At 48.0% G+C, this 26,792-nt stretch overlaps 1 protein-coding gene across 6 annotated transcripts in view; it reads right to left on the bottom strand.

Moving 5' to 3' along the window:
* CPEB1 (cytoplasmic polyadenylation element binding protein 1) overlaps nucleotides 1-26,792 on the bottom strand; it is a 76,096-nt gene extending 49,304 nt beyond the window's left edge. The window contains exons 1-3 of one of the 6 annotated variants that reach the window (XM_067556014.1): nucleotides 26,682-26,762; nucleotides 19,168-19,276; nucleotides 7,210-7,387 (exon numbers count right to left, since the gene is read on the bottom strand). In XM_067556014.1, the coding sequence (XP_067412115.1) occupies nucleotides 7,210-7,285 (76 nt within the window). In that variant the 5' untranslated portion in view covers nucleotides 7,286-7,387; nucleotides 19,168-19,276; nucleotides 26,682-26,762. Of the gene's footprint in view, nucleotides 1-7,209; nucleotides 7,388-19,167; nucleotides 19,277-25,571; nucleotides 26,054-26,681 lie in introns of those variants that run through there. The other 5 variants (XM_067556012.1, XM_067556013.1, XM_067556011.1 and 2 more) reach the window with 5 other exon arrangements.

The following is a 26,792-nucleotide window of genomic DNA, read 5'->3' as shown; positions in this document are numbered from 1 at the left end:
ACAAATCAGCCTCCTGAAAGGTATACGGCACTTTGGAAAGGTTGAGAGCCATTGCAATAGACCACATGACATTTTCAGCAGAAAGGTGCCAGAAATTAACCCTTGCAATGGCATTTAAGGGGACTTTGAGAGGAAGGAACTTGTTTCCCTGATCAAAGCAACAAGAAGGCCTGAAACACTGCAACTTTAGTTTTTTTAAGCTTAGCAATTCAGGTCTTGTCTACAGCTTTCCTGCAAGGCTATGGATGAATGGACAATTAGTATGACATGTTTTACTTTTAAGAGGCTCCCAGCTTTGCAGAAGATGGGTATAGGCCATGCCGTAAAATGTCAGATTATAAAAATCTGAGTTGGCAGCAGGTTCCAGAATCAGCTGGAAAACACTACCGTACTTCTTCCCTAACTCTCCAGTATACAACCTTCTAGTGAGTTTTAGGTGGTCAAGAATGTAAAAAAGGCCTTTTTGCTCTTTAAGTTGTATAAATTCATTTCCATTTGCAGCCATCAGCCACTCAAACAGATCAGTCAGAAACCCCAACCGCTGCCTCCACACAACTTATCAAATCAGAACTACTCCCGTAGAGAGTCTGTGTCCCCGCCAAGTCCCAGCTTTCAACCCAAGCAACCCATGAAGCACACAAGTCAAGTGAACCTTCACATCTAGAGGCACAGGACATAGATCAGCCTCTTCATCTAAGGCTCCATGAAGAGGTCCCTCATTTCACAGAAGGCGAGAGGTTTCAGGTGCTTTGGATGGCCTGAGGGTTAGACCCATGTTGGTCACAAGGCTGCATATTGCAATTGTCATTTACGCACCCTGCTGCCTAGCAGAATCCACAGTCTCAAGTTTGACTTCTAAGCTCACTACACAATGCATGAGGAGAGCTGGCACCTAAGAACGGGGCTCAGAAAAGCCAGCAAGCTGAGTGGGGAGCAACCTAAGCTAGCCAATAGGAAATAGGGGTGCCCTAACCCCTCTCTTCAAAGGAATTTGGGTGCCTATGGGTTTGTGTTCCTGTAGTGCGTCATGCAGACAACCTCCAGCACTAGGAGGGATTCTCCTGCTGGCACCTCCTTGATTTTCTAGCACAGAGCAGGCCTAAGACTAGGCTGGAGGGAGGCTTCTCCCTCTGCTCCAATTCAGCCATGAACTCTCTAGTCGAGTGCAAGTCAGACCCAAGTCCACACTCCTGCTCTCTATCAGGGTGAGGAGGAAGGCAAACCTGGTCTCGCCTCCTGGGCAAGTGCTTTAGCCTCTGGGCTAGGAGTTACCGCAGCCACCTCCTGCAACGGCACTGTTGTGTGCGAGGCAGGATGCAGCAGACATGCTCCAAGGAGACCCATCAAGATTGGGCCCATCAAGATTCCCAATAGGCAGGAAAAGAGTAGGAGGATCCTGCTGATGGTTAAGGACCAGGACTGAGGGGGCTGTCTCCATGCCCAGCAGCAGCAGCTTAGGTGCCAGTAAGCGCCTGCGGAGTTAGATGGCAGCTGGGCAGGGTTTTGAGAATCTAAATTTTGGACCTAGGCACCTAAATCCCTTTGTGGCTCTGCCTTTGAGTGCACATTTCTGCACCTCTTCATGTTTGGTGTCAGGTGCAAGTTTTTTAGGCCCTTTAATGAGAATGTGCTTTCCCAAGGGTTTCTGGCCATGATGAATCTGAAACAGAAGTTCAAGCAGTCAGTGGTAATTCACATTTAGCACACAAAGGGCTCGTCCACACAAATGACTGGCTCATGGCAAGCTGGGGTGTGAGTTCCATGTATGGACCCTGCTGGCACATTAACAGTTCATTACTCACTGTAAATCAAGTCCTCACTGAAACCGGACTAGATCAAAGCACATTAAGTGTTCATGTGGTCCCTGCTGAGACACACTGAGTTTGTAGCAGGCTAGCGTGGGGTGGATTCACAGCCCAGTTAGCCATGAACTTACAAGCTATTTAGATAAGCCCTTCATTTAAGACCATGGAATCCCTGAAATCTCCTGTCTGTAGCTAGCAGGTCGTTCTGACCACTGAGGCCAAGAGACAGGAAAGAAACGCTCCAACTTCCCAGTTAAGCCAGTGTTGCTTTTTCCATAATCTGAAGGAATAGCCACACAGCAAAGAAACTCACAGCTGGCCCATGCGGCTCTGGCTGTGGAACTGTTTCACTGCTGTGTGCATGTCCAGGCTTGGGGACCCTGTGGGGCAGACATACCATGGGAAGTGCCAAAACTCAGGAGACATTTCATGCTGTATTCAATGCTTCAGAGCCAGCAGGGGAGTTTTCCTTGTTTGTGGTTAACTAAAAATTCTGAAAGGCCAATTATTGACCATTTTAAGACCCATGTAGAGAGGAAAGTATCCTTTGACCCTGACTTCTGCAGCAGGAAGAAGTGGGAATCAGACATCAAAGAATGATACTTGCTCAGACTGTACCCAAATGCATTTCATTGACAGAGCTAGAACTCCACACTACAGCAGCGGTCAGGAAGCCACTGCAGGAGAACTCCATCTGCAGCAACTAGAGGAGCCAGATCAGTTAATATGAGCACTGCACAATGCAAACATATGAGAAAGCCAACCTCACCAGCTCAGTTGGTGGAGAAGTGGCTATCCTTTAAGTGCCAGCCTATACTGGGGGGTAGCATGCACTAAGAAGGGGTGTGATTTCTAAAGTGCACCAATGTGTCACACATTAACTGGTCGGTGTAGAACCAGATGGTGTGCGCTGCAGGTCAGTAATTCATTAAAGCGCACTAAGGAGCCTTTAGTGCACACCAGCAGAGTCCACACAGACCAATTAGTACGCAACACATTATCTCACTTTACAAATTACTCCCTCCCCTGTAGGCAAGCCCTAAGACTTGATTACTAAACTACCTAGAGTAAGAGAATCTGCTTCCAATCATTGATGAGTCAGATTTAATTAAAAGGCCCAATTTACTGAGTTGCTGGAAACAGCTACAGGCATCCACACAGGAAATCGCCCTTTAAAATCGGACATCTGAGATGCTATGCATTTCCTGTGCCATTATTAGGGACAACCCCATATCATTCCGCCTTTGGCTCAATGAGGCATATGATTAACCACAAAGAAAATATTGACCTTTTTAAAAAGGGCTGACATCCTGCTAAGCTTAGTATGGAGAATGCAGCCCCATTGGTGTTAGTTTTGCCTCCATGTGAAACTTCTTGTGACTCAAACTCTCCAACCATATTTACTACCTGTGACAACCGAAAGCTTAAGTTTTCTCTGCAGAAGGACCACCAAGCTTAGATGTCCTGTTGTTCCCTTCTCTCTCTCTGTGGCTTATTACTATTGTACATCTTTCCACCTTTGAAGCAAAGTGTCTTTACATGTATTTTTGCACTTCCTCAATAGCACCAGACAACTAACTATACAAGTATTAGTGAAAAGGGCACAACCCTCTATAATCTTTTGGCTATATTGAGCGTAATCCTCTTATGCATGCTGAAAGGGGTATCTTATCCTGGATTTAGTTTGTGCTTGCGTTGTAGTTTGGGCTGGAGAAGTCAATGGAGATGAGTGGCAATGGAGACAAATTAAAGCTTGAAGGACTCCCCTACTGTGTTAAGTCTTTCCTAGCTTTTTTCCAGGAGCTTAAGTCCATATTACAATTTTTATCTATTAAAACTACATTAACTCTTACAGGCGCAGTTAAGCTCTCTAGTCAGAAAATGCAGGAGCTGAGGATGCATGCAGAACTATAATGCTGCCCTTTATTCGTATGAATCATGATACAGCATTTAATTATACAACTACACTACAGGATTTTCTACAGCCTGATGTAAAGCATTAGAAGAGGCTACACACCAGACAGAGGAAGCCCATGAATCCTTCAAATACAAGAGGTTTAACTCTCCAGTGCCCTGCACAGAGAGTATAAAATGCTACCAAATCTGAACAGTGGTATTTTGCAGTCACTTTGCATTAGTGTTGAACACACGGCAACAGGAAATCAGGCCCAACATGCACTGTGAGTAAGGAACAGTTCCTCAGTCCTGCAGGATCCTGCCTTGTTCACTCCTTAAGTGTTTGGATAAAGCAGCTTGAGGACATTGTGTGGCAAACAGATCTAATCAGTTTATCCTACTGCATCTGCATGGGGGCAGAGTTAGACTCACATGGACAACCTGAGCTTTAACATTCCTGACTAATGATTAATTGTACAACTTTAACAGAGTTAAGTTTTCTAGCTTAAGGAAGAAGTGCCATGATCTGGTACCGATTAGAGCCCACCTAATGCCCAGTCCCCACACACACATGCACTCACTGACAGGACTCAGTTTCCATAACATGGAAACTCCTGGGGCACTGAGAGCAAGTGTTCTAATATAACTAGATACGGTAGGGCTCCTTCAGAAAAGCGTCATCCCTTGTGCCAAGAGGAGAGATTTAACCAGAGCAGCCCATGCTTGCAAAGTGGCCACACCATTCATAACTAACTCAGGTGGCTGCTACTGAGAGCTTGGGTCTTGTGGCCCTCTGCCCAAGCTGCCTAAGTTGCATGGCTCATTCTGAGTCAAGCCCTTTTACCAGGAGGTAAGCTAAGCGATATACTGCTACAAGACTGGTGGCACTAGACTACTATTTACTGGCAGTTCAGAGCTGCAGGATGCCCCCTCTCTGGCTTAGAGGGGTAAAAACTCCCATATTTGGCTGGACACATCAGTAATTTAGATTAACATTTAGGTTGTTTAAAGAGACTGAGCCCCAACACGAATAGAGGTTTATAATTTTATGCCAGTAGAGGCAGCTTGGATTTAAGTATTCTCAAGCAGTGCTTTGCAACCCAAACCACACAGCTTTGTGCTGATATATGAAAGCCAACATGGTGAAAGTGACTGAAAAGCTCAGGAAGCTGCACTATATACAATCTGTCTGATCAATGGCACACCAAGAAGTCTTTTTTAATTAAATATAAATTTAGCTTATTGATTTAGTTTATTTTTAATCCACACAACAGTCCCACAATGTTTTTAATCCTCTGTTCTTAAGTGACCTGTGCCCCTTATTTCAAGGGACAAGAATTTTAGCCTCCTGTTGGAGAGAACTAGACCTGATATGGACACAACTTACTTTCTGGTCTCAGCTGGCTGTAGGGACCCCGAAGTATTTTTATTTTCTCATTCAGCCAGTGTGTTAGGGCTTTTGTCAATCCAAGAACCCCTTTGGAAAGAATCCAGTGAAGACCACACCACACTGTGCAAGAGGGAACAAGACTGCATAATATTGTAATTACATAGCACTTGGAATGGAAGTGTCTCTTCAGTCATGTATGGAGTTTCAGATGTTTTAAGAGCAGTGTATCAATCAAGGCACATTTATGTCAAAGTCCTGTAGTTTGCCCTTGTATGTGTCACCATGAAGAGGCTCCACACAAGGATAACATGGAACCCAAACATGGCTGAGTGAGTGACACACCCATTAAGTGACCCTGCCCAGTCAGTTTCCTAGCTAACACCATGTGCTCCACACTGCCTGTGGAGTAAGATACAACCATGGCCAGTTTTCCTGAAGTAGAACACAGGGATCCACTGACTGAAGGGACCCAAAGGAGAGGTTTACCAGAAGCTGGCTGAACAGACATCCACTCCTTGTTGGTGCTTGACCCACAAGGAAATGGAGAAAGGGTGCCAGTTCTCATTCTCTACTGGGTCCAGTGTGCCAGTTCACAGATGCACTCAGGATTTTAAGTTACTACTGACAGACAAGGCAACCTGCAAGCGTATTTTGTTCATCCAGAACATTTGTGGTTGTGCTGCACACCAGACAGCAAATTACTAACCTGAAGAGTACAGCTACCCTATTTAGACATTGCAGATCTCCAATACTACAACCCAAGAGGAGAGATTGGATGTTGCACTGAAGCGTTCTTTAAAGAAGGCTTTAGTGTTTAGGCTTCAGTGTTTTCAGAGGACTTGATCAGCTTTTTTAAGTAGACAAAGGTCTTGTCTACTGGAAGACACTGGCAAACTGGAAATCTAGTAGAATTATGACAGGGAGCAAATAAATGCAACCGGATTAAGGGTTATTTGAATATGCTTCACACTAGGACAGTACAAACTAAGTCTATGCCTATTTATCTCAAGTGCCCTATAAACAGCTGGAAAATGTATCAACCCCTCCTCTGTCGCTTCAAACAAGGGAGAGCTCTCAGCCCCATTCAGCTGTTTTTATTTCACATCACTGTTTTGGTGCCAGTCTGTGTGGACATTTTTCTGATAAATGCCAGGTCAACACGAGACACTTGCCAGTACAGTAGTATTAGTTGTGGTGAGTTTTATTTTTAATACAGGTTTTAACACTGAAAATCCCTAGTATAGATGTGGCTATACTAGCAAAAGAGTGCTTTTGCCAGATATGCTCATTTGACTAGAACTAGTATAAGCCATAAGGGCAGAATTAGTTTTATGCAAGTATAAGCCGAGTCTTTGCTAGGAAGTCTTTCGTAGTATAGCTATATTGGAAAAATTTTAGTAGAGATCAGGCCTAAGACCAGGTCCATACTACTGACAATACCAGTGTAACTACATTGCTCAGAGGTGTAAAAACCCACACTCCTGAGGGACAGTTTATACTGACCTACCCCTCCTGCATAGACAGCACTATGCTGACTGGAGAGCTTCTCCTGTCGACATCGCTACCTAGTACCGCCTCTCAGGGAGGTGGATTAACTGCACCAATGGAGACTCTCTCCCATCAGGGCAGTGATGTCTTCACTGAAGTGTTGCAGCACCGTAAGTGAAGACGAGCCCAAGAGTGTTTAAACTACAACAAAGCAGGACACTGAATCCAAAATAAGTCTTGCACCAAGCAGATTAGCACCATGGCAAGAGGTGACAGAGTTAAATTGTTTCAGTGCAAGTTTGTGTGTAAGCCAGAATTAAGATCCTGACCATTCCTCCAGAAGAGAATACTTGACCCTTTTTGATATTTCTAAAGGTAGAAACAAGCAGAAAGAAGCTGCTGAAAGACTCCGGCTCGTAAACAGAGGGCTGCACAAACCCAGATCTGCAGTTGTTTCCTTCATATGTCATCTTTAGTTATGCTCCCTCTCTGTTAGCACTCTCTTAAGAGGAACATTCAGAAATACCAATGAAGACATGTTTAAGTATTACATACAGCTATGGAATGCCTGTATTGCAACAATCTGACATCGCTCCCTGTGCTCTTACAAGCACTAGCCAACTAAGTCACCTGGCAAAAGGTCACGTCTTCCTTTTGTGATGGGTGTTGTGCAGACTCCACTGAAATCCAGAGAGTTATCCAACATAGCATTTATTCTGCGGAAGATATCTGCATTGCTGCAAGTAGAGAGAGCAGGTGTATCGGGGCTATCCCAACAGTCTTTGGTGGTCCTCCCAATATCGTCCTTCTAGGCAGAAAACAAAAGAAGCTTTAGTGTCTTGTCAAACAGATCAGGTGTTAGCTGGTTTACTTTGAACAAGATGTGATTTACAGCAATAATCTGGTTTTATGTTCAATACTTGGGTTACTTTTACACCTTTAGGCCTTTACACTTAAAGCCACATCTCAGCACAGTTCCTTTGTATCAAAGGAAGGGGGTCAAGAGAATGGGTGAGCAAGCTTTGTCAGTACAAAGAATGACCAGTGAAATCAGAGCACCCCTCATGTCACTACCCCCTTCTGTAAAAGGGAGAGAACCTACTCAAGTGCTGTCTGCCTGGCCTGCACAAGTCAGCAGCGTAACTGGGATAGGAACTCCATTCCTGTCTTCCAGAGCTATGATCAGATCACAACAGTTACTGAGAGAAACCTTTCAGTATCAGATGAGCAAGAGGCCACCTAGTTCTGGTGTGACAAGGCCATGGATTTGGCATCTCCAATTTGTGCCAATGCACGATTTCCGATCAGACCTTTCCTCAGTTTGTATACATTGCATAGCCTGGAGGTGGGGCTTGCCCATAAGTAGATTTTAAGTAGCATTTTCATCATTGCTTTGATCATTACCTGCACACACAAGCAAGTCATAGTCAGACCCACCAGTCTAGATGGTACCTATATAAACTCATGTGTTTCTTGTGAAGAGATTGTACACCAAGCACTTACAGCAGCTGGACACTCTCACTTCACAGGAACATGAAAGACATTTTGGGATGCAGCAAAGCTCACATGGCTTGTCTGTAGTGGCTAGCTATTTCCCACTAAGATGAACCACAACTATTCTTGCCCACATTAACAGCAAATTTCTCTTGATCATGGTTACCATTGTTTCACATAATGCACTGTGTTAGATTCTGCCTAAGCCTCTTCCAGCTGCTGGGGAATAAGGACCTCACTTGATTTTTCACTATAGGTATGGAGCTCTGGACACAGCAATTCCAGATACTGTGGCCCAACTCTGATCAGAGCAGTGTGGTTAGTGAGAAAGTTGCACCCTCTTGCAAAAAGAGGTGGGGATACTTGCTTTTGAGAGGTAGCCATAAAATCTAGAGCAAAGTTTCTCAACCTTTTTGATAGGAAGGCAGCAAGATGCTCCCTGCTAACTGTGAAAGGGAGATCTGAGAGACTGATGCCAGTCCACAAACTGGTTGTTGAGCAACACTGCTCTATTGGTTTCACTTGGAGAGGGAGAAAGACACTTGATGCTGGCAGACCAGGTGCCAGCTCATGCCATGGTCCCCAAGTCTCAACTGAACACAGATACCTAGCTGAAACTAGTCCAGCTCATGTGTGCTAGAATCATAGGACGTGTTTAGACTTTAATATATGCAACAACTCACAAGTATTCCATAATCTCATGTATAACACTGTATTGTAAGGTAATTTTCAAGCATTGGCACTGTAAGCCTCTACAAGTCACCAGACAGGAGAAGCATTAACTGCATGAAATGCTGGTCTCCTACAGAAGGTAGTGTCCTGTCCAACAAGAAAGGCCCATCAACAGACAAGAGTGGAACCTTAAAGAGAACATGCACACCGTGAGTCTTGCAGTGAATTCCTCCCATTGGTTGAGTTTACAGCTCAAAGCAAAAGGGGAGAAAGGAACCCTTAACATGGAGGAACTATATCATGTTGCCTGGACTCTGGGGGCAACGTTTTCTAGGCATAAGGCAACAGAACCCCAGTGATTGGCCCAGATTAGCCCTAAAGGACATATAGAGCTTGCTTCTTACAAAAGCTATTACCTTTCAAAACTTATAACTCATTTGTGCACATTTACTTGCTTCAACCTTGTAAACAACTCATTTTTCTTTTCTTATTTAATAAGTCTGTCGACGGTTTGTTATAAGATTGGCTACAACTGTAGTCTATGGTGTGAGATCTAAGGTGAAACTGACTTGGGGTAAGTGACTGGTCCTTTGGGACTGGGAGTAACCTGAATATTGCAGTGATTGATGGAATAAGAGACCATCTACCAAAGATTGGGTACCCAAAAGGACCAACTCCATGTTAAGACGGTATAATGCCTAAGGAGTTTACACTTGATAATTGGCTGGTGAAATTTGCACAGAACTCACAGCCAATTTGTGCCCTGGTTCTTAACTCTGCCCTGAGGTTGGTATGCACACTGAGCCACTGCAGAACTTGACAGCCTTGTTGCGAGTCCTCTGACCATCACTTCAGTCAGCAGCCAAAGGAAGCCACACAATAGGCTGATTTTAGAGTTATGCTTTTCTCAAGTCTGGCCTTTTCCTATCCTCCCAGAAGCCCTGCCTCACGGTGACCCTCTTGAAGATAGAAGGGGGCACTAGAGAGCTACACACTCCCTGGCACCAGCCGGGACGGTTAGTACTACAGTCCCAAACCCTGCTGACCCAGGAGCAAGATGCCATGCTTTATCTGTGCTGTGCCACTCTGGATGGCTGGGGCAGGTGCCAACGCAGCAAAGCGCTACACTCCTGTTGATATGTCCAGGTAAGCTCCATGCACTGATGGAGTCTCGCAGGGAAGCTTTAAATGAGGGCAGAAAGATACAATTCCTGCAGTCTCAACCCCTGGAATGGCAAAGAAGTCGTTTTCACTAATGCAGCCCTGGATTCCACAGCCTTTAACAAGTTGGCTACAACAAAGCCGGATTCATAGCACAAGAACAGAACAAACATCTACCGCAGCAAAGCTGGCACAGGCCAGGGTTTTGCAGCTACCAGCCATAAAATCTGCTCCCATGAAACAGAAGGAAAATAGGGAAGCATGCAATTCTGTTTTTAAGATGGAACATGTGCTTGGTCAATAAATATTTACTTAGAATTATACAAAAGTTAGATCTCCCTTCATATATATGAATGGCTGTGCTCAAGATTCCTGAAGTCTCCCTTATTTACACTGAGTGAGTGGTTGCAGTCCAACCGCAGTGTTTGCATAGAAAGGCTTATATGCCAGAAGCATATCTCATCAGCATTAGATCAAGCAGAGGCTGAGAGATGTGCTGAACTGGTTTTATTTTAATAAGCCCGGTTAAAGTTCTCTCCTGTAATAGCAGCTATTGCTGGCTTGGAAGGTAGTTTCCACGTTGCTTCACACATGCAAGGTGGAAACTACCAAGTCTGACTTTATCCCAACCCAAGTATGTAGGCCATGGCCCTTACTTGTCAATCCTCTGGCTCCAGCACCAGTGTTCAGAGACGTAGGTATTGTCTACATGAGAAAGTTGCTGTTTTACTTCACATGCTATATTAAAACTACTTAGCTAAACCAATGCAAATCTCTGTGTAGACACTTGATTAGCATAAGCAGATTTATTAGACTTACAATTAAACCAAAACAAGTCTCCAAACAGTTTTTGCACCTCTTTAAACACATTTAATTAAGTTAAATCAGTACAACTTTTAGACAGATGAGTTTTGCTTTGTTTCAAGGGCAGTTAATTCTGAAAATCTTTCAAGCCTTCATTCGGTTTCTTCTGGTTTTTAACCTTAGAAAAAGAGGCATTCTGTATCCTGGACAACTATGATAACTGGAGAACTAGTGGACTTGTCAACTCCTGCTAGGTAACCAGTTGGAAGTTGGGAAAATGATGGAAAGGATTTTAGTCATGCTTTTAATTGTTAACACTTATTTAACCCCAGTGCAGCAGACAGCTTCATTGAGCCCAAGGAAAGGGGCTGGACCATGGTTTCTCACCCAGGTCTTTCAAGTGTGCTGGGCCCAGACCACTGAGCACCTTGAAGATAAAAAAAAATGAACAAAGACCCTGAATTTGACTCAATCTTTGGGAATAGCATAGAAACCTACTCCTCTACTTTTATCTCTAGGGACAGTGCACCAGTGAGTGATCTGAGCAAGGTACAAGAGGAAAGCAGGGAAACCATGGTAGTGCTAGTTCGGCTTAATTAATGGGGGGAAGTTCAGAAGCTACCATGGAAGGAAGCATGCCGAAGGCCCATTCCGCAGGGTTCACTAAAAACTTTCATGTCAGGCCTGGTCTACACTAGGAAATTAAGCTAGTTAACATTCCTCAGGCGTCTGCAAAATCCACACCCGAGTGATGCAGTTAAACTGACCTAATCCCTGGTGTAGACAGCACTAGGTCAACAGGGGAATTCTCCTGCCAGCCTAGCTACAGCCTCTCAGAGGTGGATTACCTACAGATGGGGAACCTGTGCCATCAGCATAGGTAGCATCTTCCCTGAGGAACTAAAGCAGCACTGCTGCAAGTGTTAAGTATAGACAAACCCACAGGAAAGCAGCTTCCATAATGATTTGAGCAGTGATTCAGAATGGCAAAAAGCAGAACCAACTCAACTTCCAGGCCTTCATACAAAAAGCATCAAAAAAGGGTACTTACCATTGAGCGGTCACCTTTAAGATGCAAGTCCAGCAAGAATCGATTTACAATGCTCTGACTTAAGGTAACTTTCCTTTGGGCTTGTGCTGCTGCAGCATTTTAAGTGTAGACACCTACACCACTGTAGTGCTTCAGCATAGGACACTACCTTCACCAAGAGGGAGGGATTCTCCTGTCGGCATTAGGTAATCCACCTCCCCAAGAGGCAGTAGCTGGGCCAACAGAAGAATTCTTCCATCAACCTAGCACTGTCTACACAAGGGGTTGTCAGCACAGCTGTTTCAGGGGTGGGGATTTTTCATAACCCTGGGACATGCAACTATACCAATTAAAATTCTAGTGTAGACCAGGCCTTTGTGACAGTGACATATGCAGAGTCGCAAGAGGTTCTATTTGTTCAAGCTTCTTTGAAGTAATAGGCATATTATGAATCTGAACAGTCTCTCAGCCGCAGCCTACATTCCATAAATCACACTGCCACCTCAAGTGAGATCTTGACATCAAAACTCTGGTTCCAGGAAAGTAATGCCAGTAATCCTTACCCTGCAGCCCACAGCTAGCTGTTCTGCAGGGTACTGCATACAGCTCTACAATCCTTACTGTAAAGGCAGACTGTTTAAAATCAAGAGATGCAATGGGGATACTTCCCCCACCTAAAAGGACATTTGAAACATGACCTTGATTCCACAGACAGAAGGACTTTTCCACTATTGATACGATGGTGATGGGCACTCCAGAAATGTTACATAATTGACTGAAATGTGATGTAAAGTCACATGTGGATTAGATATACCCTTCTAGATCCTGGCAACATAATAGAGTATGGGTCACCACAGGTGGTTTATTGTTAGCAAAGACCAGCAACAAGGGGTAAGAATCAAATCATTGCAATGGATGCTGCCGAAAGCTTTGGTGCAAGACCGCAGAAGGCCTGGAGAATCAGCTCCAACAGGCAGCATCTGTGCCGATGCAGGATGAAGTGACAACATGGAGAATTGCTGAATCAGTCTTTGCAGAGAGGGGTCTTTCTGTGCTGGGTTATCACCACGATTGAGCAGAGCCAAATGTCTACATAAAAGGTAGAGCAGGTGGGGCTTAAACAAGCCAGTGCAAGGACATGTTTAGTTTATCGCATTCGCAGTCTCACTCAGCCACGATTCCACGAACATACCTATTTAGACATGGCACCCCCGAAGGGCACACAATTACTACTGAAAAAGGAAACTGGATGTGTTACAATGACAGCAGGAAGAAAGGCTTCTGGTAGATATCGGACGCTTGTACCACTGGCTCAGTCTGAGTGATAGTGAGGGGTTTTCACTGAACCCAAAGATGGGACTTTGAGATAGCAAGTGGAAGTGATGGCCCAGAAGATTAGTTTGAGGGCTTGAACCAATGAGCCAGAGGGAAGGCCCAGCTGAGTTAGGGAGTTACCATCCTCCTGCTGTGAGGCTTCAGAAGTGATGCAGACACTCCAGCAGGAATTCACAAGAGCCACCATTGGCTTTTGTTGGCTTTTTCAGCCCAGACCACATTTTGAGAGGCCCAGTGAAACTGAACTCCTTGTGTGCGGAGGTGGGGGTCTCACACAGGGCTGAAGTATGCAGATGTGCTTGGGGTAGTTTCCAATAGTGCTCCTCTTGCTGCACGTCCCTTAACTGAAGCACACTCAGCCCTGTAGTCTCCATTTAAGTGTGCTGGGAAAGTTTTGATGTCATTTGTTAGACTGCATCATGAAGTTTTATAATGGGATTTGAACAGTGCCAGGAAACGATAAAAATGGTGCAGTCGCCCAAGGTAGTCTAGGCCAAACCAGGCTCTAGATCAGGTCTCTACCTGGTTTTGAATAGTGGGGTTTGTTCCTGCTTACCAAGCAAACGGTTCAGCCTTTTCTACACACGGGACATTTTGTAGCTGTTTCCCACTGGAGCTAACCTGGGGTGATGTCGAGAACCCCAGTACAGACAATGGCATTTTAAGCCCCATTTCAGAATCCAAGGCCTGGCCTACACAAGAAGAGCTATGCCAGTATAACTAGGTCAGTGAGGGTGTGGGTTTCCCCCCCCCCCCATGAAGCCAGCCCTAGTGTGGATGCAGTTATACTAGTATAAAGGTGCCTTACACACTAGTATAGCTCATTTCCCTTCCTAAACTGGGGTAAGCTATATCATACACACTTTTATACTAGTGTAACTGCATGCACACTAGGGGGTTTTGCTGCTTTAACAGACCTACTTAAGGTGGCAAAATAGGTAGCATAGACAAGCCCTAAGCTCTGTCTCCTAACCCCATATAAGATACCTGGTGGTAAATGGACCAGTGGTATCTCAATGCTCCTAATGCCAGTGGAGCTGAACTGGTGAGGGAAATCTAGTGTAGATAGGGCCTTAAAGTGCTTTGGCTAAAAACAGCTGGTCAGAACCATTTCAGAACCATTTTCTATCAGAACACAACTCAAGTTGAAATGCTTCATGCAATTGTGTTGATTGAGGAAGCTTTGCTTTGAAAAAAATGGATGTTTTTTCAAACTTTCCATTTGCTATTTTTAAAACAAAATGTTTTTTGTTTAGAAACCACTTTTTATCAGTGCAATACAAAATTTAACACAAGTCAAAAGATTGTCAATCCAAACCAACACTGCATAACATTGAAACAAAACATTTTGATCAACCCAAAGGTTTGTTTGTAAAATTGTCAAGAATTTAAAAATTTGGGGGGTTTGTTCCTAATTAGAGTAAAATGTCAAAATCTCAGTCTTTTGCAAAATTGAACTCCTATACTCTGCACAGCTCTAACTGGAACCACACTGGAGTATTCAACTTCAGCATAAACTGAGGCAGAATCCATATTATGAACTTCGGTCGACGAACGCTGTATGAGTCTACACTACTAGATCCCTTCTGCCAACCTAGTCCGTCTGTAACGTCGACTTAATTACTCCACCTCCGTGAGCAGTGTACTGCTTAAACTGATGTTGATTGGTCGACAGAAGCAGTGTAGACAGCATTATGAAGTCAACCGAATTGGCCTCCAGGAGGTGTCCCACAATGCTCTGCTGACTGCTCTGGAGATTGTTTTCAGCTCCGCTGCACAGCAGCCAGGTACACAGGAAACAGCCCCTCCCCAACAAAGTCCTGGGAAATTTTGAATTCCCATTTCCTGTTTGATCAGCATGGAGAGGAATCCAGCCCAGCTGATCATGATAAATCAACACTGCAAACCCACTCCAGCCTGAATACACAGGAGGTGATGGATCTTATCAGTCTATGGGGAGAAGAGCCTGTGCAGGCACAGCTCAGATCCAGCCAAAGAAACGTAGACATTATGAAAAGATTGCATGGGGTATGGGGGAGAAGGGCTACATCAGGGGACACAGCAGTGCCATGTGAAAATCAAGGAACTTCAGCAGGCGTATAAAAGACAATAGTGGTTCTGCACCACATACATGCTGCTTCTACAATGAGCTTCATGCGATTTGCAGCAACAATGCCACCACTACCTCCAAACACAGCGTGGATGGCCCCAGTCTGAGTCTCAGGCCTCCTCAGGTAATGGGGAGGAAATTCCAGACAAGGAAGAGGAGGACTAGGACAATGGGTGATGGGCAAACAGGGGATCTATCCTCTGAGAGCCAGGAGCTATTTTTAAACCCAGAGCAGTCCAGTTGCTCACATGACAGCATGGTGGCCCAATGTGATGCCAGGGAAGGCACCTCTGGGGAGTATGCAATTCCAATCAAACTATATGGGTTACATGCACTTATTTTATGCGCAATATGAAGGAAAGTGACGTGCAGTGGCTGATCCAGCTATGCAGAGGGTTCTGGGAAAAAACTTTACATGCACAGGGATGGCCCGGGAATCATCCATGAAGATTTTCAGGCAACTTTCACACAGGTACTTTGCAATCTATTGTAGGTTTCTTGGGAAGGCTGCCTTATTTCTTCCACCACTTTCCCATGTCACTCCAGTATTAACTCTCTGCTGGCATCATTGCAGCATACTACTTAGCAGCATAAGGACCAGGTCTGCACCTAGACATTTACAACATCTGCTTTTCTTGCCACCTCCATTACCCTCAGGAGACTAATATCAAAGGATCATCTGGGCAGATGGAAGTTTTCATTATAAGCACTCTAGAGCATTGGTTCCCAAACTGAGCCGCCTGGGGCCCTTCAAAATCCATAGCATCTCATCCTGCGTGGCACACATGCTCTCCATGTCCAGTTTTTCAGACAGTGAAATCCTCCAGGCTCTCAGCTCTGTCAGCTGTCCCAGAGGCAGTCATTATCTCAGTGAACATGTCACTGTGCGTTCTGTTTCCACCTTCTAATCTGCGAAAGCCTCTCTGCCAGTGTGCAGGATGTGCTGTAGGCCAAGCTGTCTCCTGTAAGGCAGGCAAAACACAAGGCAGCCACTGTCAGTGCAAACCCTGGGTCTAGTGCAAGGTTGCAATTTCTAAAACACTCCCATTATTACACTCCAGTGAAGCCAGAACACAGTCAGAATCCTTAGCTATGCAGTGAACCGGGGTGTGTTCCAGCCATGGTCAGTCATGGATTCAGGGAGCTCTAATGTTGCTCCTCATCTACCCCCCTCCAGCTCCTAGGGGTGTATGGAGGAGCAGCATTCCAGTGGGGAGCCAGCAGCAATACCAGGTGCTCACTAAATGCAGGTCAGTTTCCCCCTGTGGGTGAAGGGGAGGGGCACCCCAAGGACCAGGGGTGAAGAGGGTGCCCGGGGGGGACACAGAAGCTTGCTGTGTGAAAGATCCCAATAAAAAAGTTTGAGAACCACTGCAATAGAGCATGAGATTCCCCCACCCATGGTGATTTCCAGGCTCATGCACCATGGTTTCCTTAACATGCTGGTGGCTTGTTCATGTTTGTCTCAGCCACAAACTCCAAACCCCCACTCCCCCCGAAACCTCAGACGAAATGACTGCAATTTGGGAGGCTTAACACTGGCCCCTGCTCTCAAAGCAACATCCATGGTGCCCATCTGTGCTCCTGACGTAGGTTTCCCACAAGTAGCCCATGCAGACCATGGTTGGAACACCCCAGTTCACTGCATAGCTAGAGATTCTGACTGTTCTGGCTTCACTGGAATGTATTAATGGGAGTGTTTTAGAAATTGCAACCTTGCATTAGACCCAAGGTTTGCACTGACAATGGCTGCCTTGTGCTTTGCCTGCCTTACAGGAGACAGCTTGGCCTACAGTGCATCCTGCACACTGGCAGAGAGGCTTTCGCAGATTAGAAGGTGGAAAAAGAGAACATAGTGACATGTTCACTGAGATAATGACTGCCTCTGGGACAGCTGACAGAGCTGAGAGCCTGGAGGATTTCACTGTCTGAAAAACTGGACATGGAGAGCATGAACGTGCCATGCAGGATGAGATGCTATGGCTTATGAAGGACCAATCAGACATTTTGAGGAGTCTGGCTGAGCCTCAAGAAAAACAGCTTGAAGCTAGAGTCCCTCTGCAGCCGCTGCAGAACACCCTGTTCCCCATCCTCCTCCCCCAAACATTCAGAGAGGGTGCAGTATCCCTTCCTCTCAACACTAGAGGAGGGTAGTAAGAATAAAAGGAGGCCATTCAGAGACCTTTGATGAGCAAGACTTCTGTGCTTTCACAGACAAACTACATGCGTTTCTTCCATCCCAATTTTATCACACCATCTGCCCAAGGTTAAATTTTCCTGTTTTCAGATTCTTTATTTGGGCAATAAAAGTCAATTGGCAAATGAAACCTTATTCCAATCATAGGAGTTGGGGGGGCCCCCCGCAAAGGGCAGGTACAGGAAAACCGATGCAACGGAGGGGAAGGTAAGTAGCACAATTACTGTGGCTAATTACTGAAATGGGTTTTCAAAGCCTGCAGAGACCCAGAGCTCATTGCTGGGCTTTTCTTATTGCCCTGATACCTGGATGCTCAAAATTAGCTGCCAGCCTAGCCACCTCCATGCCCCACCCCTGCAGAAATTTCTCTCCCTTTGCCTCACATATATCATGGTGCACAAGACGCAGTGGTAACAATGGGGATATTGCTTCCACTGAGGCCTAACCTAGCAACCAAACTGTGCCAACAACCCTTAAAAATCCAAAGACATTCCACCACTGTTCTGCATTTGCTCAGCCTATTGTTGAACTGCTCCCTCCTGCTGTCCAGGTGGCCAGGGTACAGCTTCAAGAGCCAAGGGAGCAAGGGATAGGCTGGGTCTCCCAGGATCACTATTGGCATTTCATCATCAATGGTTATTTTGCGATCTGTAAAGAAAGTCCCTGCTTGCTGCTTTGTGCACAGAGCTGTGCTCCTAAAGATGCATCATGCACCTTTCCTCATCATCCCACATGGAGGTCAGTGAAATGGCTCGTGATCCACCAGCACTTGCAACACCACTGAAAAGTACCCCTTTCGGTTTATTACTTTTTAGCAAAGTGGTTTGGTGTCAAGATAGATGGCACACATCCCTATCGCCCCCTCCCCTGCAGTTAGGGAACCCCATCACAGCAAACCATCCACTAGGTCCTGCACATCGCCCAGAGTCACTACCCTTCTTAGCAGAAGTTGATTAATGGCCCTGCATACTTGGATCACAAGAGCTCACGTGGTGGATTTATCAACTACAAATTGATGCTCCACTGACCAGTAGCAGTCTGAGGTTGCATGCTTCTGTAGAGTGATTGCCACTTACTGCTCTAGTCACAGCAAGTCTTGTTTTAGTGTTGCTGCACTTCAGGGCTGGGGAGAGCTCTGTACATAGTTCCTGGAAAGTGGCCTTGCACATACAAAAGTTCTGCAGCCACTGCTAGTCACTCCACACCTGCATAACAATACCATCCCACCAGTCAATGCTCATTTCCCAGGACCAGAAACGATGCTCCACCATGTTCAGCTGCAATGTGACTGCCAGCAGCAACCAGAAATTGTTTTGTCCTATGGCTTGCAGCAGGGCTGCTTGAGTGACATCACAATATTCCACGCAGCAGCTTCTGTCTCAGCTCTGGAAATACAGCAGGATAAGCCCCAGGTGTTGAGCATTACAAACAAGAGGGCACAGCTGGGCAGGGTCCATGATTTGCAGGCTATGGAATACATGCAGCTAAATCACACTTGAAAAACGGCATGAAAAAGCATGGTATCAGGGAAGGGAAGAAACTGCACCCTAAGATGGTGAAGCCATGTTCCCATTCCCCCCTGCAAGAATGTTTTGGTCCCATGAAACTTTGCAAGCCCTTCCCAAACCCTGCTGTGGCTAGTCACACTGTGGGATAGCTACCCACAATGCACTGCTCTGCGCATCGATGCAAGCGCTGCTAGCTAGGACATACTCCACATCATGCTCACTGTGACGGTGGACACACTCAACTGACAATGACCGCGGTGGCTGGATGTCAGCTTACCTTCGTAGTGTAGACATGCCCTGAGTCAGCAGCACAGAGAAGTACTTGCCAAAATGGTCAAATTGACGCTTGGTAGGTTTCAGATGCCTTGCCCCTGCTCTCTGGCATTCTGCAAGACATTTAGTTGGTCGAGGACTATTCTTTCAGTGTCAGTTAGATAACTAGGGGACCCAGGCACTAGTGTTCATGTAGCAAGACCTTCCTCTGTGGAAGAACAACTTTCCCAGCCTTCTCATTCAGCTCAGCAATTGGTAGGTAAAGAAGCAGTTATTTACAGTTCTCAAAGTGTGAAGGTGTAAAGCTATCTAGCTCTTAATAGTGCAGTGTTTTCCAGAGAACCAACGCAAGCTAAACAGAACCTCTAATGAGGTTGTGGAAGAAAGTGCTTCCAATCCAATTGCCAGCTGCCTTGTCAGAGTCAAAAACTTAACTTCCCCTGGAGTACAGGCCGGATGTTGGAAGTTACAAGTCTGGAACACAATTTTAGCCCTACCTAGCTCAGAGTGCTCTGAGGCCAGTCTTCAGTTGCTATGGTGTTTCTGCACAGACACTGCCCAGTCTCAGAATGAGACATACAAATGGCACTCTCTAATAAGAGCTTTACTTTGGCCTCCTTAAATTCCTACCACCAAGTTTAAGGTATTTAAATGGAGCTTCATATACCACCACGGTGAAGACAAGAGCGCTACGTCCCCGGAGACTGTGCATCATAATCCAATTCCTGCAGGATCTGACACTGTAGCAATGAAGTTTCCAGTAATTCTCACTGGAAACTGAGTGCTGCTGTTGAGACCCAGTTACGGGAATACAAATAGATTAATGAGAACCAGATACCTGCTCAAATGTGAGAGAGCAGACCTGAACCTCAACGTTTTAGTGAGAGTTTTATGGATTCCAGTTTTGCATACTGCCCCACACCTCCAAAACCAGTTTCTGCCCTTTTGGTGTTGACACTAGTTACACTGGGTAATGCCTCTCCTAGCAACCCAGGCTCATCAGTGTTTGCAAGCCAACACCACATCTATACAAACTGTGGAATGATGTGCACAGCACATTCCTGACAGCATCAATATCGTGATGCTAGTGCATAGACAGAAGGACGAGCCATGCTGGCTTCAGCTGCTCTGGTTTCAAACAAGTTAATGCTTGCCAAATGCAGGGAGCAGAGTGCACAAAAAGTGACCGGCCCTGCAACAAGCTATTAATACTGGCCGTTAGCCTAGTTATATTCAACAAGCAGCAGTCTGACCCAGTTCTCACTCTCTGCACTCGCCAGGAGTCAAGACGTTTCCAGTTACAGTACAATGAGTAACACATCTAAGTAGCCACCTACGCACTGTACATCAAAGGCCAGGCCTACACTCCAGGCCTACATCAGTATAACTACATCACTTTGCAGGTGTGAAATATTGACCAAAGCCTCAAGGTAGCCTGCAGTAGGTCAATGGGAGAGCATCATCTCCCTTTGACAGTCCATCTCCCACAGAGGTGATAGCTAACTATGCCAGCATGGGAGCAACTTCACTTAAAATGCTGCACTGGCACAGTTGCACCAATATAGCTGCAGTGCTTAAGTGTAGACTTGTCTACAGTCTTCCTGTTTCCCATTTCCTCATTACCCCTTTTCTTTACAGAATTGTCTATTCTGTACAGGACAGGGCAACCTGTCCTCATCCATCTGGGTGAGATTTCCCCTTTGACCCTTCCCATCACACTCCCACTATCTTGACCTATCTCTCAGGACATCATACTAGTTTGTGATGACCAGTGGCCCACAGGCCTGCGCAAGAATTTGTTGTTGCACACATGCTATGTATGCAATGTCCTACAGCTTCAGTCACTAAAAGTCAAGTGTCGGGGGGCCTGCTCAGAACATAGGAGCCCTGACAAAATGAGAACAATCATTGGGCTTGTGATTTAACTGGGACCAAATTATGATTTAATTATGTTCCCAAATAGTACCAAGTCCAAAACTTTCACCCATGTTTCCATAGTATAAGGCATGCTTTGGTCCCATTATACTGGGAAATGGGACTAACTATGGTGCCACAATTTAGATCCCTGCCCCACTTACCCATCATGTGGCTGATTTTGTACTGTAGACAGGCTCCAAGCATATCCCAGCAGACCATTTGCTTTAACTATCTTTACCAGGAGTGTCAACACTCATGGGCCAGAGCCTGCCCACCTGATCTGGGTGCCTCATGTGACACATTGGTGTGGACAGCATGACAGCACTGTCAAGATTAACTACTGCACTACATTTTAACAGATGGAATGGAGAGGGGAAGAAGCCTGGGAGGCCAAGAATTGGGAATTGCTGCAAGGAAGGAAATACAGAAGAGTGAAAGGGGGCACACAGGAGGGTGGAGAAGGAAGAGAAACAGTAGAAATAACAGTGGCCTGAAGAGAGGGGTGGCAAGGTTGACTGCTCCACCAATTACAGAGTGAGACACTAGAATATTAAATATTAACAAAGTTCAATTACTACATGAAGGCCCAACTCTGCCCTTGATCTTTAAGAACGCTTCCCATGGACATCAGTAGATGCTCTGTTGTGGATAGAAGAGGTGTCAGCCTTGTCTAGATTCATGCCCAACCCCAAACAGTAAGCTGAATTTGTTCTATCATTTGACACCCATCTTAAATAGTTCAGTCTAAGACCATTCTCAATATCATTCCCCAGGGCCAGCATAGGTAGCGCAGAAGAGTATTTTAAAAGAGTGAAGTATCCTCTGTTGCTTAGTTCAATCTTGTCTATGCTAGCCAAGAAGCCACATTAAACAGTTCCTGCTAGCAAGCTGTTGAACCATTCTGGCCATCACTGATTCACTGAAACAGACTAGAGCTACTCATCCACAAGCAGCTCTGGAAGACAGTCGGAGACCATCCTGTAACCCACCTCAGAGCTAGCTGGGCATAACAGACCTGAATATTTTGTTTGGTGGAAACTTACAATACATTGTATTTAACATGTCACAGGATTTTTTTTATATTGAGACCCAAGCGGCCCTTGGCATGTCTAAAACACCTAATTAAGGGCTCACAAGGAGTTAAGTGGCTTCGGAAAAGACAGATGCAGGGAAACTGGACTGGCTGGAGCAGAACAAAGATCAGGAAAGGAACAAAACCATTGGGGGTGGGGGGGGGGGGGAGTTTCATGCCCCCAAGCAGCACAGCTAGGTTGACATAACTTATTAGCCCTCAGCTGTGGCAGCAAAGAGAAGGCAGTTCTAAGAGCTGCCACTAGAGCCACAAAGTTGGGGCCTCTGAAGCACCCACATGTGCTCTCCCCCACTCTGCTTTCAGCCTTGTCTATACTACAGTAGGACAGCTACCGTGCTACACCATAGTCCTGACATCCTACAGGAGTATTTCCATTACTGCAGGCTTGTTTACACTTGAAATGCTACTGCTGCAGCAGTGTAGTGCTTCAGCATAAACACCATCTACGCAGATAGGAGGGTTAATCTGATCAGCATAGGTAACCCACCTCCCCAAAAGGCAGTAGCTAGGTTGACAGAAGAATTCTTCAGTGACCTAGAGCTGTCTACACAACCATTAGGTCAGCTTAACTGACCAGGCTGTAAATAACCTTGTGCAGCAGCTAGGTCAACGGAATAATTCTTCCATCAACCCAGCTGTGTACACCAGGGGTGAGGTTGGCATCGCTCCAGTGCTAGTCACATCTGAGGGCCATGCTACATCAACTTTTAAATGTAGACCAGACCCTAGCCTGGCAGGTCTCTCCAGCAGCTGTAGCAAGCATCTAACCCCACCCCATCTCAGCCACAACCCCATTAGATAGGCTGACCCTGGACTATCACTAATTCAACAGTGTTCTTCTGTGGGGGAGAGAAGATAACACCCACAGCTATTGTTAAATACTACATTATGGCATTACAGCTACTTTGGACATAATTCCCAATATCATTTAATGCTTTAAATTACCCACTTTCTTATCTCATACCAATAAGCTATGCTATAATTAGAGCACTATATTGCATCACCAGAGCCACTCAGCTAGGCAGCAATCAGGTAGCTGAAAAATGGCTTGACAAGTTAGTTGTGTGGAATAGGTCCTAGTGTTGGGGGAATCACTGCCAACTGTGATTCTTACAGAGCATGGTTCAACAAAGTAGAGTAGCTCCTACAAGCTAGGGCAGAAAAACACTGGCAGGGCTCAGGTTGGAGCAGTACATGGCAGTACAGTGCATTGGCACATCTGCGAGGCTGCTATCTTATTCTTCAGCTTTTGTTAAGCATATTTACAAGTTATGGTTGCAAACAGAGCATTAAAAATGTGAGCCAAGTATAATAGATGTAGAGACATCAACATGATTCTGCAGGCAGCCTGGAACAATAGCTCTGACAGGTCTGAAAAGCCCCATTCATCACAGTGAGGTGTTAACCCAGATGCTATGATAATTTAAATGTCAACACCGTTAGCCATTTCATGCCTCATATGCAGCATGGGGATCACAGATTTGCACAATTTACTGTGAGCAACACCTAATTGACATTACAAATAGGGAGCATTTCAGGATGCCCCTTATTCCCTCCCCTGCCCCACACTCCCAGTTAAGCAGCCAAGCAGAATTCAGAGCATCCAACTGCATTTGGATCATGTGCACCAACTGACTCAGGGAGACAACAGCTGGGAAGACTATCACCCTCCATCTCCCCCCACATGCAACCCCTGGGGGAGGCATAGGCCTGGAGTTGGGGGCACCTGGATCATGGGCCAGCCACTTTTGGACAGAACAAACCTGAGTGATGCCGCGACCCCGTGCACACGGTTATAATACCATTCACTCATATGGAGGGAATGGCTGTAAGTGTTCATGGGCCCAGGAGGTCAGTCTGCTGTTGGGGGGCAGATGAAGGGGAAGAGGGGGGCAAATCTACTCCTCCCACTTTAAATAGGGCTCCCCACAGCCCCTAAGTGTGGGGAAAGCTTGCCTAACTGTCTTCCATTTAAAGCACAGGTAGTTCAAATCCAAGAGTGGGGATCCAGTGCTTTACACAAGCTCTAAATCCCCAAGAACTGAGAATTACTTTCCATTATGACGGGTGAAGGACCAAGGACCCACATCCTCTATGCCAGGGTGACCAAACTGCAGCTTTTACAGTTAATGTGCAGCTTGCAGACCTTCCCCCCACCCCCAAACATGCCTCCCCCCATTTTTCATCTACCAGATGAGGTGGGGAGCTGGGAGTTTCTGCCTTGCTCCCTCCCACAGGGTGGTGGGGCTAGAGGATTCTGCCCAGTGGGGGGGAAGGGGAAGGTGGCCACCCCGTTCTATGCAGTAACAAAGCTCATGAACACTCAACACTTCCGATTTCATTGTACTTCTCTGAGACTCAATCTTGATACACAACTTCTAGCCAGGGATCATTACAGGAAAGCAAATCCTGAGAGGTCTATGTGCAGGTTTCCCTAGTGACATCCTAGCCACATGCACCATAATAGGCAGCAGTAACTATGGAACACAAACTAACCAGTGTTTTTATCCAGCAATTTATGGTGTATGGACCTTTCTTCCTAAGGGATTTAGTGTTTTCCTCACAGCCCCCCCATTAGGATTGAGGAACAGCTTTGTACAGAGCCTCTCCCTGCAATTTATTAAGTCCCTAAAGGTTTGCTGCCTGGTGTTTTTCCTAGCTAAGCTCCAAATGCTCATCCCCTTGCTCACCGGAGAAGGGAGCGTGCAGGGCTTCAGCCCAGACCTGAAAGTGGGATGAGGGAGGGCTAGCGAAGACCATTACAGCAAGCCTCGGAGCACGACTGAGGAGAGCTGATCCCAAGCGTTTGTGCCTGTTTCTTACCATCACTAGTTAATGCAAACTTCGGTTCCCAGTACTCCGCTGTCAGTCGGTGGGGGGGGGGGGGAGGGAGGCAGGGGGAGGCCGGGGCTCCCTCCCCTGCTCCCGAGAGCCGGAGCAAGTGCAGCACCGCACCCTTGCTCGCGCTGCACCAGCCTTCCCCGTCCCACCACGAGACCGGCTTTTGGGCGTCCCCTGACGCGCGGCTCCCCGCCCCGCCCGACGCTGGCACCGGCACGGACAGACACCGCCCCTCACCCGAGCGGGGCTGCCAAGGGCGAGCCGGGCAGCCACGGCACCGCCAGCGAGCCCAGGGCCTCGGTCCGCGCAGCGCCGAGCGGCGCCCAGGCGGGGTGTGACCGGCAGCCTAAGCCGCGCTCCTTCGCGGGCTCGGGCAGGGCGCCCGGCTCCCCCTGCCCCGCAGGCCGGGCCCCTCACCCACCGCGGGCAGCGGGAGCCTCCCCAAGCGGGGAGCCCGTCCCCGGCCGGGGCGGCCCCGGGGCACAGCGGTGACCAAGCATCCTCCGGCGGGGGGAGGCGCCCCATGGCCCGCCCCGCGCCCCCGGCCGGCCCCTCACCTGGCGGCTGGCGGGCTCCCCTCCTGCCGCTGTCCCGGCCCGCCGGGCTGGGCGTGTCCGCGCCGGGGCGCTGCGAGGGGCGGCCGGGCCGGGAGGCGGCTCCGCCGCGGCTGCTGCTGCTCCGGACTCCTCCGCGAACGTGTGAAACCACGTGAGGGGGCGGCCCGGCTGCCGCTGCGGGGACCGGCCCTTAAAGGGGCCGAGCGCGGAGCGCCCCGCCGGGCCCCCGCCTAGCGCCGCCCCGCCCCCCCCGGCTCCACAGCGGGCGCACGGTGCGCGAGCTCGGCCAGCCCAGCCCACGCCCCTGCGCCCCGGAGTTGGGCCCCGCGGGGAGGGCGGCCGGTGCGCCCTGCGGGATCCTTGTCTCCCCGCCAGAGCCAGGCAGCCCAACCGGGCCCCCCGAGCAGGGTGCGGGCGGTGAGCCGCGGCGCACGCTCTCGGGGCCCTGGCCCAGCGGAGCTCACGCCCGCCGGCCTGGAGGAGCGGCTCGCAGGGCGTGTCCGAAGGGCCCGGGCGAGCAGCGAGCCGGTGACGACGGCACCTGCCGGCCCCGGGCACAGCGTCCCGCCCCGCGAGCCCGTGCTGCTGCAGACGCGGGCTGCGCCAGCCTGGCCCTGGAGCCGGGGCCCCCCTGCCCGGGGCTTTGCAGCCGAGAGGGTCAGGCTCCGCCAGGCCGCAGAGCGAGGACGGCCAGGCCACTCACAGCCCAGCTGCTCTGGCTGCGCCACGGCTGCCCTGGCACCGCCACCCGGGCCGCAGCGCCGCGCCGCGCCGCCAGCGGGCACCGACACCTGCCCCTCGCGGCTGGCTGGCCCGGCCCCCCGCCGCGCCAGGCGCTGGGGGCGCTTAACAGCGTCTACCGCCGCCACGGAGCCCCCCCCTGCGCCACCTCCCTCCGGCCCCCCAGTGCATCCCGCCGCCGCCAGACATACCCACACGTCGTCACACTCACGAGGAGCCTCTCGCGCGCGCCCCGCCCCCTCCCCTGAAAGCCAACACGCGGTTCCGCGCCGGCCAGCACGTGCTGCCCCGCCCGCGGGGCTCGGCGGGGGGGAGGGGTGGGGGAGGGAGGGGCGCTGGGCGCGGACTGGAGTCGAAGGAGCGACTCACCAGCGGGAAGGCCATGGCATGGGGCTGGGCGGGTCGCTGCGGGTGCGGGTGGACGGGCGGAGCTGGCCGGTCTCTCGCACCGGTCCAACAGCAACGGGCGCCGCTGGGCCC

Source organism: Emydura macquarii, unplaced genomic scaffold, assembly GCF_026122565.2.
Source record: "Emydura macquarii macquarii isolate MOO-44397 ecotype Brisbane River unplaced genomic scaffold, CSIRO-AGI_Emac_v2 contig_1644, whole genome shotgun sequence".
NCBI lineage: Eukaryota > Metazoa > Chordata > Testudines > Chelidae > Emydura > Emydura macquarii.
The sequence above is the reverse complement of the archived record's forward strand: the minus strand, read 5'-3'. Positions and strand labels throughout refer to the sequence as shown.